Genomic DNA, 16,094 nt, shown 5'->3' with positions numbered 1-16,094 from the left:
CCTCTCAGTGTCTGCACTCACGTTTCGCTCTCCATATCAGCCACAGCGGGATTCACTAATCTGCATGAGACTGACGCTGACCCATCTCTCTAAATGTCACTCTTTGTGTGTGTCTCTGAAGGCTGAGCAGGTCCAAACTCGCACCGCGGCTGGAGCCCCCGGCCTGCACAGCAGCATCACCGCTGGTTCCTAATGAAAGTGCTGTTGTTGGGTTGACGGGAGTTTGGGTACGCAGGGCTGACATTTGTTCAGGTGCGTGTCAGACCTGGACCTGCAGAGGTGAACTGTGAAGTGTGACAACAAAAGGCACTCCAGCTGTGAGTCATTTGTTTGACATCCGTGTTTTCTGGTGTCCTGCAGTGAAGGTTAATGTGTTTTTACACTGTGATATTTAATCAAACGTGAGACCGACAGCTTCTGTAGTAAAACATGATTAAAGCAAAATGAGGCAGTTTCAGACCAGACTGAACACTGACTACAAATTACCGTATATTCTGGACTATAGGTCGCAGCAGCCAAAAAAAGGACACGAGATCTTAAGGGGGGGGGTTTTAAAATTTTGTCAGTTTTTGGGTCACAGGTTACAGACTTTGGATTTTCTGTACAGTCAGGTTCCTGAAATACATACAGTGAAACATGCCAGTGCGTGTTTGTTCACTGTCTCCATTAATAAACACAATGTGGTGTCTGTCTGACCATGAGAGGCGGCCCTACGTACATCACTACGTTTTTAGCGTTACGTTGCCTCTGGAATTTCTCTTCACTTCAGTGGTGGCTGCAGGTCTCTCAAGCCTCACACACTGAGAGTGAGACACACGCATTTGAACAAGTCCTCACGTGAAGAAACGATTCACTTCACCGCACAGAAACTCCTATAAACATCCTGTAAATGATTCAAAGGCAGACTACTGTGCGCTCATAGAGCTGTCTGGAATTAGCGACCTCTCGACCAATCAGAAAATAGAATTCGTTGTTGCCGGGTGAGGTCTGAGGCTCAGCTGCAAGCACACGTTCCATGAATATGGGACCCAGCCAAAGGATGAAAAAAGTGCGACTTATAGTCCAGAAAATACGGTAGACAGATGTTTATGGCGTTATTGAATGCTATAAAGAATTTCCCCTCGGGGATCAATAAAGTAATTCTGATTCTGATAAAGCCAGCTCTTCATATACACTTGTTAGCATGTGAGAAACTGAGTAAGATTAGTCTGATTCTGTCTGTCAGTCAGAAGAACCTGGATGACCTGACAAAAGGATTATTTACCACAAATAAAATAATGACACATTTTAATGCTCCTAGCTAAAGTCGTCCAGGCGACTCCGTCGAATGTTGTGACTGCAAAGAAGCTGAAAATGAACACTGTGGTTCATGTTTTAGTGGGGAAGCCTCAGCAGTCGTGCCTGTCATCTTCGATCAGAGCGCAGCATCGGCAGGAGACTCATCCCGCCTCCCACTGAGGCAGAAACAAAAAGATAACACAAGCAAGAACAACTGTAGAACATTTTCTCTGGAAATGTGATCAGCGTGTGAAACGGAGGAATGGCTGATCAAAATCCAGAGTGACAAAACAAGTGTTAGGCAGATCACAGGGAGCTGTTATTAACCCAGAAGGAAGCACTGAGACGGTATTTACAGACGGTGGCCACACACTGACGGCAGAGCTATCAAGCTAAGTGACTGAAACGATTCAGCGGTTATAAATAAATCCTTTCACGCCTTAAGGGACAATTAAAAAGTTACAATAAAACCCAAAATAATGGCAGGAAGATGTGAGGAGAGAACAGTGTTTCTGTAATGACAGAGCAGCCATCAGTGTGTGCTATGAGCACAGAGCTGGCAGAGCTCCGGCTGCTTCAGCTCTGCCAGCAGACGTGAAGCCAACTCTGAAGCAAGAGGAGGCCAGTTTGTTTCTCCATCTGATTTAATCTGTTGCACTTGTTCTTAGAAAAGAATCCATCTGAGAAGACAAAATTTCATCTACACAAAGTTTACACTTTTAAAACTCAGAGCCGCGGCCAAGATTTTCAAAAACCGACGTCCAAACTCCACCAAGTGAACCTGCAGCATGACAACGAGCTAGTTCTCTCACTTCACAAAAACTTCACAATCAAGCCTCAGAAACTCTGGGACATCGGTGTCATTGGAGGAACCTTTAACCCAAAATAAGTGTTAAGTGTTAAATCTCACAGAGCAGCAGGTGAAAGAACCAAGCAGCAGCACCCAGGCTGAGAACCGAAGCCTAAAAACTGAGGGCTGCCCTCAAGCGTCCCCACAGAACAGGGAGGTGCCCAGTGGACATCCTAACCAGATGCCTGAACCATCTTCACAGGCTCCTCTTTGACGTGGAGCAGTGGCTGGACTCTGAGCTCTTCGCCCTATCTCTAAGGGAGAGACCAGCCAAGCTGTGAGTGTCCTTCTGTTGGTCACCACCCACAGGTCAGGGTAGGAACATAGATCAACCAGTAAAATCAGAGCCCTGCCTTTTGGATCTGATCTCTTCACCACAATGGACCGAAACAGAGGACTGCATCACTGCAGGCGCTGCCCCGAACTAGTCCCCAACTTGGAGAAGGCATTCCACCATTTTCAGGTTTAGGACCATGGTCTCCAACAGGCTGATCCTCAGAGCTCCAGCCTCCTGCTGCCAGATTAGATCCTCTCCTGCATCTGGACGCTGTTGACATCATGGCGGTCAGTCAGGCCAAATGATGATGATGATGATGATGATGTCAAAAGAAAACCAGCCAAGAGTCATGACTGGGACCTGGATCAGTCATAAAAACTCAAACTGGCTGCAGCAACTCTTAAAGGAGTCCATTCTATGTCAGATTAGGAAAAGCCCAAAAACATGACTTCACGTTCATGAAGTCAGGGTATGAGCGCTGACTCTGGAGCGGTCTTACATCAGGTCCTAGTTTGATTTACTGCGCTTACTTCACAGGAGTTTGTGCGATCTGGCCCTGAAAGTCTGTGTGAAGGACGAGCTGCCGAACGCAGCCCTTCAGGTGATGAAGGGTTTATTAACTATCTTACAAATTATAGCAACTGTCCTGTAAAGACATCAATCATCATGAGTCCGCCTCAGGCTGGAGGACAGTTTTATTCTGTGAAGTTATCAGGTCGGACCACTTTAAGTTATGATTATTTTTAATCATGTTTCTTAACAGACAACGAGGTTTCGACCATGTTAATGTTTCTGGATGCAGCAGCTGTTTTTATGGAACATCATCATGGAGATATTTGCATTTATATTATGATGGAGCCATCTTTACTGCCGTGCTCATGCGCTGTATGCTCAAGCGTTACTGAGAGGAGATAAAGTGTTTCAGATGGGTCCCGTCTCCGCCGTCTGATGCTGACTGTGGAACAGCAGATAAATCCTTTACGAACTGTTGGAGATTTGGTCCATGTCACCTCTCTGCCAACTCCCAGTCCTACAATCTGTGGATGTGATGTTTGTGCTGAGGAACAGGTTTCCTAAACAAAACTGCAGCCACACAGACACACATCTTATCCCCGAACATGTGTCACTTTTCTCACTCTTTCTTCCTATTTTTAAACCACAGCCCATTAAATATTTAATGCCATTTGCTCTCCCCAAGAAATACCGTCACTGCAGGCTTCATGAATATAAATTAAACTCTGAATTCATCTTGAGAATTTTCTCAAATAGGGTTGATGCCACAAGGATTCTTTACTCCACCCAGCTCCCCTCCTCCATCGCCCCCTTTCCTCTTTCCATCACAGAAACTTGCTCCTAATGAAAGAAAACAGGCCTCCGTTCCTCAACTCATCACACAGTAACACGACAACGGCGCCCGGACCAGACCCGAGGGACGGACACACACACACACACACTCCATGAGCTCTTCCAGCAGTGGTGAGAAAACACTCCTGCTGCTAACGCCCCAAAGCCTGCACTTAATATCAGCAGACCACACTGGAAAAATGGGAGGCAGCTTCCCAGTGACCAGGCAACATGGCAGGCCCGGCTCGCTCACTAACTAACAGGGTCTCCAGTGAGGACTTTTATTCCTGCCTCTGGCTCCGAGCTTCTGCACTGCGTGGGCAGTTTGGACGGATCTGACTCTATTAAACTTTAGAGAGCCTTTTAGAACATGCTCACTTTCCAAGAAATCAGCCGGCAGACTCAACATTTGTCCTTCAGGCTTCAGTAAAATACATTTAACAAACAAAACAAAGGACTCCACTCCACGCTCACTTAACAGAACATACACTGTGTCTATGATCCATTCATGCTCTCAGTGTCTCTGGAGGACGAGGACAGAAAGAGATGAACCCCAAACCGGCCAATTTAGAGCTATTTCTAAGAAATCACCCAACAGACTCCATGACATTCGGGTTCAGTAAAAAATACTGTACAAGCAAATCAAAGGACTCCATTGTATGGATCAGTCAGTTTATCCACCATTCATCCAAGTTCTTCAAGTAGTTTAGGTCTCCAGGTGACAAGGATGCGTCATGTTCAGTGTAATTATGAACATAAAGTGACGGCCCTGAGACCACATGTGACCGTGGTCCTAGTAAAGAGCCACGAGGGACGCATATAATCCTTAGTCGTTGACATGATGTCATCATCACATTCAAGTTTTTCTGCCCCAAATGACCCAAAAACCTCTCACTCCAGCTTTAAGTAAAATCCATACACACAATCAAATAATCCATCACAGAAAGGAACACAATGCGCCACACATGTTCCATCAGACATATTTAACAAATATTGATGTTTTACCCAAGCTTTATTCTACACACCTGAGTTAAAGAAATGTTTGATGTAACAAGACTCTGCCCTCCTCAGCACATAGACAAAGCCACGAACAGAAAGTTCTCACCTCGTCTAGATGAACCAGGAAGGTGACGTTGCTGCCCAGGTTGGCGGTGAGCTTTCCGTCTTTGGTGGTCAGCAGCAGTCCTTTTGGGGGTCTGTTGGGACACTGCTGCTTTCTGGCGGTGTACATTTCTTTCACTCCTTTAGTGCAGTTGTTTAACACCACCTTACGGTACCTACAGAAAGATCAGAACATGGCGTTTATAGTGTTTATAGTTCTATACCTCCCCTCTGTTTTTGTCAATGTGTTTTTTTAGATGAATGCCCTGGATGCTTCATGAGTTTGTGCTCCACAGACAGTTTTGTTGAACTCAGAGTGCGGCTGTTTTGTCTGACTAGATGACAACTGACAACACAAGCCGTGTCAGAGGCTGAGACACCTCAGGAAGTTTAATCACAGCAGTAGTGAATAAAACACTCCCACTGTGATTAAGCTTCGAAGGTGTCTGTCTCCAGAGGAGCCTCAAACACGAACAGGACTCATCCCTCTGACACAACAAAGCAAAATAGAACGTAAATTATCTCACCGACAAGACACAGAAACATCAGCCTATCACTGACGCTTAAACTCAACAGGATGTACTGCGGCTCCATCTTCACAGATTACACTTACACAAAAAAAAAGAGGAAAACAGCTGACTGTAGCCTGAATGTTAGCCTGAACTTAGCTGTCCCCACCTTTAAATACCATACACAGATAAACACAAACATATCTTAAAAAGAAGTACTAAAAGACACAATACAATCCATGAGAGATCACATGTGTGTACTGTGCAGGCTGAAGAGGAGCTTGTTTGAAGTTAAATACTGAAGTGTGGTGCAGCCGGAGTGCGAACGCAGAGGACAAAGACAGGTCAGCAGCAAAATGATCAACATATGTTGTGGTTCTAGTACTGAGCCCTGAGGGACACCTCCAAGCCCAAAAACAAGGAGAAATTTGCAGGTGTGCAGGAAAGTGACTCTCATACCAAACCGACTTCTGCACAGTGTGAAGATGAACATATTTACTGGCACAAGCAACATGTGTGTTCAAGATTAATGGTGTAAAAGACAAAGAGACGCTTGATGAAGTTGGTGCACAGCTGATCCTTAAAAACTGCCTCACAGGTTCCAGGTTTTCTTCTCTTGTGTGTGATTACAGGCGGGTAAGCTTTGGACATTTTTATGCTCTACATGCTCAATAACTGTCTGACCTAATCCTGTCTTTTCAGCTTGTCCAAGTTTAACAGAAGGCCCAGCCAGCAGCAGCATGTCTGAGCCACCACAGCCGCGGGTGTTTAAAAGAAGAGTGTGAGGAGTTCAGGTGCTGAGGACGTGAGTGGAAATGGGCAGAACACTCCAGTTCTACTCTGGGGCTGCTCACATCACAAGTCTGAGGCAGAACAAAGCTCACACACGGGCAAATATAGCGCTTGGGAGTCCTTATAATTGGGCTGGCGGCCATATGCACCGTAAGTACACACACACACACACACATACACACACCCACACAAAGGGGAGATTAGAGGACAAGAAAATGACAGCAGGTCGATGTGGCCCAGAGATGAGCTTTAACATGTTTGATTTTCTATAGTTCACACTGAAAAACTGAATTTATGGTGATACATACTGAGGGATATTGTGATGTTTCCCATATCGCCCACCTCTAATTGTGGTCTCCAGATATATAGACATTCTATATATATATATATATATATATATATATATATATATAAACAAATGACAAAACAAAAAGGAGAAACCAGCAAAGCTACTGGTGACCGGAGATGTTTGCACTGTACTGTTTAAAGTAGGGCTGTGCGATTTGACGATAAATGATCGTGAAGGATTTGAACGTATCGGCGATCTACCAGAACGGAGAGATCGTTTTATCGTCCATAGAGCACGTTCTATTAATTGCAGTTCTATGTTCGCGCAGACGCATGAGTTTTTTCACTCGGCCAACTCTCAGTGCGCCTAATGTGAACACGACCAACCAATGACAGCCTCCCTGTTAGGAAGCTACGGCTGAAAACGAAAAGAGAACGGAGGAACTGGTCCCTAAAACGAACTCCACCTTTATGTTCGGTGCTGTTTCTGCCGGCAGCAGCGGCGCGTCCTCTAAGCCTGTGTGTGTCCGCGTGACGTGTGTCGCAGTGGAAGGGCCGCGTGTATACGAATGTATTATAATGGTACGAGCGCGTACGCGCCCACCTCTCTGAACATTACCAGCTCGTTATATTCAGGTTCGCTGCTGTTGTGCCGTCAGCAGCTCTTCTACACCTGTGTGTGTGTGTGTGTGTGTGAGGGCCCCATGTGTACATCAGATGCAGACAGAGGCAACAGCTAATGACGTCACCAAACAATAACGCAGGCATTTGATGAAGAGGCTCCATATGAGGACTCTAGTAAACGGTGGACAGAGCTGACAGCAGCAGCTCCGTTTGTCCTTAGATATGATTCCCATGAAAGTTTGATCATTTGTTCTAAATCACATTGAACTTTAAGAGTTACTTAAGTCTCAATACTGTATTTATTGTTTAACCTTAGGAGGCACACTTCAGTCTGTTTAAATGACTGTTGAATAATACTTTACAGAACTACATTAGTCTTCTTTTTAACGTATTTGAAATAAAACTTAATTTTCTGTAATTGTTATTTAAATGTTCATGTTTATTGAAAACTAATACTGAGTGCATGTTATCAGAGTTGTTGTTTGCCTTTAAAATCTACTGACAGTTTTTGAGAAGTGACTACCTTAAGGCTACCTTGAGTCATTTACACGGAAACATGCAAATTAGTGTCAATGTAAAAACAAATCGTGATAAAATCGAGATCGTGATTTTATCATTAAAGAATCGTGATATAAAATTTTTGCCATATCGCCCAGCCCTAGTTTAAAGTGTTCTTTATGAATATTTGCAGGATCATAAACCAAAAGGCTTTTTCACACAGTTGAAGCTCACAAATCATATTAAAATCTGTGGTCAGTATCTGCTGGAAACATCAACGATAACTCCCTGAAAACGAGCCATTGGTGCCTCATAAAAACACACTGATGTAAAAAAACACGCTCCCGCCACACACACACACACACAGTGCTCACCCCGTGCTGTTGAGGTAGTTCTGGCCCTGGCTGCAGCTCCTGGACACAGTGGAAGGGTTGAACCAGAAGGCCGGCCGGCAGTTCCCATCGCTGCGCCGCTCATATCCATAATCACTGTCAGACAAAGAGAGCGCCTGATCAATATCAGCATGTGCACAAGAACATATTGTCCTGCAGCTTGTTCCACTCCACGCCTTATCTCTGTGGCCGCGTACAGCACATCGTTATTACACACTGATTAAAGCCCCGAGCCGTGTGTGTGTGTCTTCCACATATAAGGATGAGTAACTACAATCAGAACAATATTTACATGTAACAAAGCAAGGTAAGTGAGTGCCCATTCTAATAATGATCATGACATTGATTTATCAATTAATTAGCCAGCCAGAAAAAATAAACAAAAAACTAACAAGCCTGCAGCTGACTGGTCCAGTTTGAGTCTGTGACTACAGCAGTGTGAACTGTTCATTAATCAGATGTCATGGCTGATTGTCTGCACAGATATATATGGACCAATAGGTGAAAGGGCAGAGAGGAGAGGAGGCCATTTTCTGACAGACTGACTTTTAATCTGTCACATTTTTGAAAATCTTTCATTTAAAGCTAGAACTAGCCGCTAGCCTCTCTCTCCTTCATCCTCTCTGTCCTGTCTCCCTCTTCTTCTCCTCCTCTACCCGGCCAACTGTCAGCAGGAAGGTTCTCCTTATGAGCCGGGTCCTGTTCAAGGTTTCTTCCTGTTAAAGGGAGTTTTTCCTGACACTGTTGATCTTAAGGGGGTTCAGGCTCTGGGTCTCTGTGAAGTGAAACTATTCTGATTGTAAAAGGTGCTAATAAATAACACTGATTTCAATTGAATTAGACTCCATGCAGGCGGTGAGTCTGCCATGATAGCCTGGGCTTTCTTTGTAGCTCTGATTCTGTATAAAGCAGCAAGATCGACCAAATTTGCCCCAATAAATGTACTAAACAGTCTCACAAGTAAAATGACCCAAACCAGCAGATTAAAGAGAAGATTAAAACAGACCTTCAAAACCTTTAGCGCCTATGATCTTGTCTTTTATTTCAGAGACATTGACGTCCAAGAAGGAGCCTTTACACCAGTGCCTAAATCCTCAACCTAAGGGCCAAGGTAGGGGTAACTACCGAGCAGAGAGACAGTCACAGTCATCAGCAAACTGAACCATTTGTGTGCCCTCACAGTGACACTGATGCTTGATGGTGTACAAAGAAAAAAGGCGGCTGCTGAGCTTCATCTTGGGGACGAGGGAGCAGTCTGAGAGCTGAGAATCAGCCGTAGATGAATGTGAGTCAGTACCCACCTCAGAAAAGGCAGACTGACACTGAATCCTGAACCCACCAAGCTCCTGAGAACTAAGGCTCAGTGGACGAGCCTGCTGCACTGTACAGTGTGACATGCTGTGCTGGGTTTGCATCATGTTGCATGGTGCACTGAAGCTTATCACACAGCGGGCAGACTCTTCACACCTCAAATGAAGTTAAAAGATTTGGACTTTTTCAAATCCTCATTTTTGAACAGTGTCTCACAGAGGACACAGAGACAGACCAGGACAAGATGCACAGACAGAAAATCAAACTTTACACTAGTTCAATGAGCCAATTAGCACTCACTGTCTGCCGCTCTACAAACACTATTTACATAACTGCTGCATGTTTTTTTTCTTTCTTTCTGTTCGCTGTCATTACAAGATAAAACATACGACCGCTCAGGATTTGCATACAAATTGAAAATGTGTCGACACCCCCACATGGTCTGAACAGAATTATACAAGCACAGTGAGCTCGCAGTTAGACATTATGAGCAAAATGTGTAAAACCACACCAAACTTATCAGATTATTGGAAAATGGAGTCAATTAATGAGACACATGGATGGCATATGCAATGGATTCCACTCAGACAGCCGGGAGCAGTCTGCTCACAGCAGCTCAGGTCTGTCCGGGCCTCCGTAGATTCACCGTTTACTGACCAATCTTGTGGTAGGGGTTTTGTTGCTCCACTGAGCGCTGAGGACATTTTATTGTGTTTGCACAAAGACAGTCCTCCTGTGGACATTTGACCCTGGAAAACTTCCTGGAGGAGCCAGAGGGAGGAGCCGTGTGTCTGTCCTCATACTGCTCGGTCCCTGACAGGCAGGATCAGAAGTAAATAGGGGTGGAACAGTTCACAAAATCCACGGTTCAGTTTGTATTACGGTTCTGGGGTCACGGTTTTTGGTTCGGTTTACATTGTTGAGGTTTTTTTCTTCTTTTAAGATAGCATCGCCTTAAAGTGCTCACGGTCACACCTGCTGCTCGCTGAGGACAGTAACTACAGTACTATAAGCGCAGTTATGTCAGTCTCCAGAAGTTATCCAGAGAAAGTCTTTAGATTTGTGGCTAGTCGGTTCGGATTTCTTCCCTGAACCGTCCCGTGCCTAGAAATAAATAGTTAAAAATCAGAACAAAGTGACCTGCTCTGATTATGTGTGCAGTTTGTTTTGTTGCAGCTTGTGGACTCAGTTTGTTTGAAGCTGAAGCAGGTAGACTGAACAGCATGTTTAAGTGAACTGTGCAATTATCTGGATGGATGCACTTGAAAATAACAACCAGCTACTGGAGTGTGGTTGTTTGTGATTGGGCGTAGCTTTTAACTAAATGACCTGTTGAGTCACACTTGGCAGCTGCCCAGCAGAAAATAATTAACACACTGAGAATTTCTGAAAAGATTATTAAAGCACATCCTCTGAAAGCTCTACGTGTGCGGCTAATGAAGTCCTGCTTTGGCAGACAATGGAGAGAAGCGTAATAATCCCCCTCCGAGATACTGAAGAAAGGAGCCGCGCTCATCATCTTACCATTCAAAGTCATGAGCTCGGCAAATGCAGGACTCGGCCGAGAGGATCCTGGAGTAGTCCCTTCCCAGCATGCAGTAGTTTCCGGGTCTGCGCTTCATGTAGATCTGCTTCTGTCCCATGACGCACGGCTCGCCCTGTCACAGCGTGGAGAACCAAGTTCTGTCAGCACAGAGTCTTTTTCTGGCACAGACACAGGGAGAGAAGGCTTCATTGTTTTACCTGGTTGTGCAGGTGCCAGGTTTGATAATCCTCCTCTGTGCACTTCCTGCTGAAGATGGACTTGTAGTCGATTTTGATGAGCTGCCATTCAGAGCGGTGGCTGAAGTGTCCAAAAAAGCTGCAGAGGGAAACAACAAGCATCAGGAGAGAGAAGATTTTTAACATCAGATCAGAATGATGTGAAGTACATTTGTTGGATTTTCTGTGCTTGTAGCCATGGTGCTGCTGCTTGTGTAGAGCAGCAGGACTTTATGCACACGACTGATTATAAGTCAGGAGGGTAAAAGAAATCGTGGCCACATTTTCAGGCTCTTTCTGTAATGATGCCAGTCCCTTGAATGACAGTCAGGTGACCTCATACCCAGCTGTCTACCAGCCTACATGGCGTATGCTATGTGAGGCTGAATAAAGGCTGAATACCACAAAGCTTTGAAAGGACGTCTTTCCTAAAGGCCGCGGATCCATTTACCATCTCTGCTGAGAGAAAAGAGCCCAGAGGAGCAGAGCACAGACACAATCCCATTCACCTTTCACTCCCAGCACAAAGCACTGCAAACAAAGACAGAAACATCAACAGGTCACTCAGACCCTCTGAGGACTTACGTCATGATCTGGTTCTCGGCTCCGGCCTCCACCAGGACTCCATCCACGAACAGCGGCACCGAGGAGAAGCTGTGCTGGGTCCACTGCCTGCCCTCATCAAAGCTGATCCTGTGTGTGTGTGAGAGGGAAACAGATGCTCTCTATTAGAGCCCGGCCATAGGGGAGGACTTAGGTGGGGATCAGAGTGACTGTCTCCGTTTCAGCAGAGGAGTCCCTGTGCAATTAGTTACTGTAGCTGTGGGTAAATATCAGAACTCTGAGCATTAACGGAATGTTTAAGAGACGTCTGTCTGCAAACCAAACATGCATAGAAGTGCTTTCAGAGGGAAAAAGAAAATCAACATCACAGTGTCCTGAGTGAGGAGCCTGGAACACGACCAGAAAAGAACCGTTTCATGTTTGACTACAAAACTGCAACAGGAGGAGGAGGAGGGAGGTGGTGGGAAGAAATTGGACAGCTTTCATCATGGGGTCTGGGGCTCTATTGATTGTGACAGCTTATCAACATTGGTGCTGAAGTGAGAACAACGAGGAGAACCTGAGTGTGACACTGCTGAGGCCCGAGCCCCCCGCACCCCCACCACCACCATCCCACCACCGCCACCTTCGTTGGGCTGAAAGCAGTGCCCTTATTATGACTCAGGCTGAGGTGGTGTTTAACTGTTCCATGGCCGCCGTACAGGGATACACAGGCTGTCATTTTTCTTCCCTCACTTCCTCTAAATTGGTTAGGAGACAAAAACCCAGCAGGCTACACTTCATTGCTTCTGAAACTAATTTCAAAATTGTTGCAAAAGCGACTGGAGAACAGATCTGGTCTCACTTGGATTAGCCTGCACTGAGGCAGAGCGTGGGCTCCCGGTTTGGCAGGAGGAAGGGAACGTGTTAATGAAAACACTAAAAGGGGAGCTCACACTGCTGTCTGTTAATGATAAGTGGCCTGAAAAAAAAACTCCTAAATTAGATTGGCTGTTTTTTTTCCCCCAAAGCGTATCACTAAATGGACCACATATAAAATATACATGCTCCTTTTTTTGACCATAATGGGTGAATTAACCTTAAAATAGACACAGAGGAAATTGGTAATGCAGTTTAAGAAAGAAAAGCAGTGTCTGACTGGACATACCACAGATGTCTGGTTGGCACAGACGGCTGCTTCACTGCCATGAGGGCTCCTCCTTTGTCCAGGAACCACACATTGTGCTCCTCTTCAAAAACCTGAGAGCACAGGGTAATGAAGTGTTAACAGAAACCCTTTCATGTCATTACAGAAGAACAGCTCTGCTGGCAACAGCCCAATGCTAACAATGGATTTTGATCAAACAGAATTTTGTTTATCTGCTCTCAACCCAACTAGCTTACTGACCACAACGAGTGCTAACTGACAGTTAGCATTGCTGCTGCAGGATACATGTCCTCTACACTGCTCCGGGTTAACATTAGTGGCTCTAACGTGACATGAAACTTGCACTAATGTGTGAATTGGATTAATTATTTACACATTTATTATATCTTATACCCGGTTTACACTGTGTGATTTTGGGCCGTCACAGATGAAAGATGAGCATCGTAGGAGAATCGTGGAGATTTCTTTGGTCGTGGCTCTAAAACGGTGGTCATACGTCGCACTGTGAGGCAGGTTCAATGACGCCGGTTGTCGACCAAAAACAAGCCGAGATAAAATTCTAGCGGTGTCAGAAATTTAGGATGACTGTCTCACAGTGTGACAGCTGCTACGACCTGTCACTCCGCGTCCACGTCCTCCTCCTCCTCACATGTTAATGTACGTCGTAACCTGTGATCGCCTGCGATTCAGTGAATGGTCATCGCACAATCTGCACGCATCAAACTTGACATCGTACCAACGCTTTTTAGATTGACGTCGCATAGTGTGTCATGCAACGGTCTTATAAGATCGCTACATATCGCACAGTGTAGAGAGACCATTAGGTTTGTAATGTGGAGCCTCCCACAGTGCGATAAGAACTAGCTAACAACCATTTGTTTTTGTACTTTTAGTTTTTAGTTGGTCCTGTGTTCACTAACATGGAGGAGGCGAGGCTTATGACCAGCTGTTCTGGCCTCACTTTTATGCAGCTGTCCTCCATCTTTATATACAGTCTATTTGTAACATGTCTGAACCTGCTGTGAGCTGCTGATGTGTCTTGCTGTGTCTTGAGGAGCAGCACAGAACGCCACAGGAGGTCCTTCCTGCCAGTGGCCATCAGACTGTATAACTCCTCCCCTTTCTGTAGGGAGGAGCGCTAGATGATCATGTCAGGCATCACTGTCATTCCCTCCACTGGTCTATATTTATGTTTACTTAGCACCTTACATCTCCATATTTGTATCCATGTATCATATATTGTGCTCATACTGCGTACTGTACTCTTATTTTGGATTATAGTGACACATACTCTTATACTCTGTACTTAACTGCATTTAATGTAACTTGATACCTCTGGCACAAGAATTTCCTTCGGGATTAATAAAGTTTTATCTTATCTTATCTTATCTTGCTGACGGCCTGATGCAGTGTTTGTAAAGGTGGCACATGTTTCACAGTGACTGTCAAGTGTGACTCTCACCTGTCTCCAGCTGTTGCCAGCATCAGAGGACACGAACATGCCCACGTTGTTGTACAGCAGCTCTGCTCCGATGTTTCCTGCAGTCACACAGAAAACGGCCACATGTGTTTTAAAAGATGCCGAGACAGTCTGAGGTTCACTCATTCTCAGATTAGCCCTGAATAATACGTAGCACCGCCCAGGTTAGGTCTGCCTGCGTCAGACGGTGTAATGTTGTGGACGGTGAGCGGTGCCCCCCCCCCCCCCTCGCTTGCAGCGCTTCTTCTGCTGATCCGCTCGCCGATCTTGGCCCGCAGCTCAGTAAATAGGCATGTGTTTGATCTGTATGGTGTTTGTCATGTTGGTAAGATGATCTCTGCACCAGCTGACGTCTTAAAAGGCGCAGCGGGCAAAGTGAAGCGCCGTGCCAAAGCAAAGTCTCAGCCAGAAACACACACACACACACTGTGCATGTTTGTTCAGCACACACCGAAGACAAAACAGACACACACTCGCAGCAAACAGGCCGGCTGCTGCTAACATGGATTCTGTCTCTTTTGCAGAAACTGTGGCTGCTTCTCACATGTGCAGTTGGTGTACGTCTACACGTCTGTCTGTGTGTGAGGTGGAAATCCTGCAGGCAGCCAGCCCAGAGAAGAACCTCACAGAACGAGAGCGTCACAGCGGCGCTGCAGGCTCACACAGCTCCACGCCCAAAACATCATACTGTTATCAAGTTCTGTTCAGTGGGGGTGGGGGTGGGGGGCAATTGGGGGGGCAGGTTGCCCTCATGATGGTATAGGAAACACTGATGGGAAAGGACTGTCTTTTGTTGATACTGTCCAAATGTGTCCAGAGTTTAATCTGCATCTGTCCCTGAGCCCATGGAAATCCAGCCTGAGTCCTGAGAGACCAGACTGAGGGGTGACTGCTCCTCTACAATGAGAGGAGCCAGTTGAGGTTGTCGGGGCACCTGTTTAGAATGCTCCTTCTGGGAACCTTCTTTTGGAGGTTTATCGGACATCTGGGTGGGGACCATGAGGCAAGCCAAGGACCTGTCTGAAGGATTATATCTTCCAGCTAGGCTGGGAGTGCTGGAGGATCCTCCAGGACAAGCTAAAGGAAGTGGCTGGGGTCTGGGGGGGGGGGGGGGGGGGGGGGGGGGTCAGGGGGCGTGTGTCTGCTACCATAACCTGATGGACCAAGAAAATGGATGGATAGAAAATGGATGGATGGGAGGACATCAGTGTCTGACTCACCTGTGGCCACGATGATCCCCGGTGCTGAGCTCTTGGTGGAGATGGTTCCTGACAGGTAAGGGTTCTCTGACATTTGCAGTTGGAGGTGGAGGGAGCAGAACGGCTGGAACACAGGCAGAAAGAACTGAGCAGAAGACATCACCGATTTATTTTAATTTTTCTACGATCACATGTTTAGTTGTTGGGGTTGTTTTAAAGGTTTGGGCTGAGATAAGTCATAACTTCAACTGAAGGGCAGAGACACAGACAGTGAGTCTGAAACCTCCACAGAGATGGGATTTTAGTCTGATACACAACAGAGGGTGCGGAGTGGAGATGTGTTCAGGTCAGAACCATAAAGAGCTGCCTTCATTAGTCTCTCACAGAGCGGCCGTTGAGCCTTCTTAAGTTTTGTTAATTGCGTTTAATCTGTCATTAGCACACAGAGCGATGGAATTTGCATTAAAGTGTGACGCGGAGCCTTCGGGGTGAATCACATGACAGAAGACAAATGCATCTGTGCAGAGAGCAGAAAAGCAGCATTCATCCCTGCAGCGGGCGGCGCGTGGCGGCTGTGAGGACACGAAGGCCTGGCGGGACCGAACGAGGTAATCAAAGGGGATCTGTGGCAGTAATTACAACGTCACATGAATACTCGATCACAGGGAACCTGTGGGCC

The 16,094-nt window shown here is 46.0% G+C and overlaps 1 protein-coding gene across 1 annotated transcript in view; it reads right to left on the bottom strand.

The window, feature by feature from the left end:
• Positions 1 to 16,094, bottom strand: part of sorcs3a (sortilin related VPS10 domain containing receptor 3a) — a 175,541-nt gene that overhangs the window by 19,201 nt on the left and 140,246 nt on the right. Inside the window, exons 11-18 of the mRNA XM_028393516.1 lie at positions 15,437 to 15,539; positions 14,199 to 14,275; positions 12,737 to 12,828; positions 11,611 to 11,718; positions 11,008 to 11,125; positions 10,789 to 10,922; positions 7,936 to 8,049; positions 4,855 to 5,026 (exon numbers count right to left, since the gene is read on the bottom strand). Coding sequence (XP_028249317.1) covers positions 4,855 to 5,026; positions 7,936 to 8,049; positions 10,789 to 10,922; positions 11,008 to 11,125; positions 11,611 to 11,718; positions 12,737 to 12,828; positions 14,199 to 14,275; positions 15,437 to 15,539 — 918 coding nt within the window. The remainder of the gene's footprint in view (positions 1 to 4,854; positions 5,027 to 7,935; positions 8,050 to 10,788; positions 10,923 to 11,007; positions 11,126 to 11,610; positions 11,719 to 12,736; positions 12,829 to 14,198; positions 14,276 to 15,436; positions 15,540 to 16,094) is intronic.

The sequence above is a fragment of the Parambassis ranga genome, chromosome 1 (genome assembly GCF_900634625.1).
Source record: "Parambassis ranga chromosome 1, fParRan2.1, whole genome shotgun sequence".
NCBI classification, from domain to species: Eukaryota; Metazoa; Chordata; class Actinopteri; family Ambassidae; genus Parambassis; species Parambassis ranga.
The sequence above is the reverse complement of the archived record's forward strand: the minus strand, read 5'-3'. Positions and strand labels throughout refer to the sequence as shown.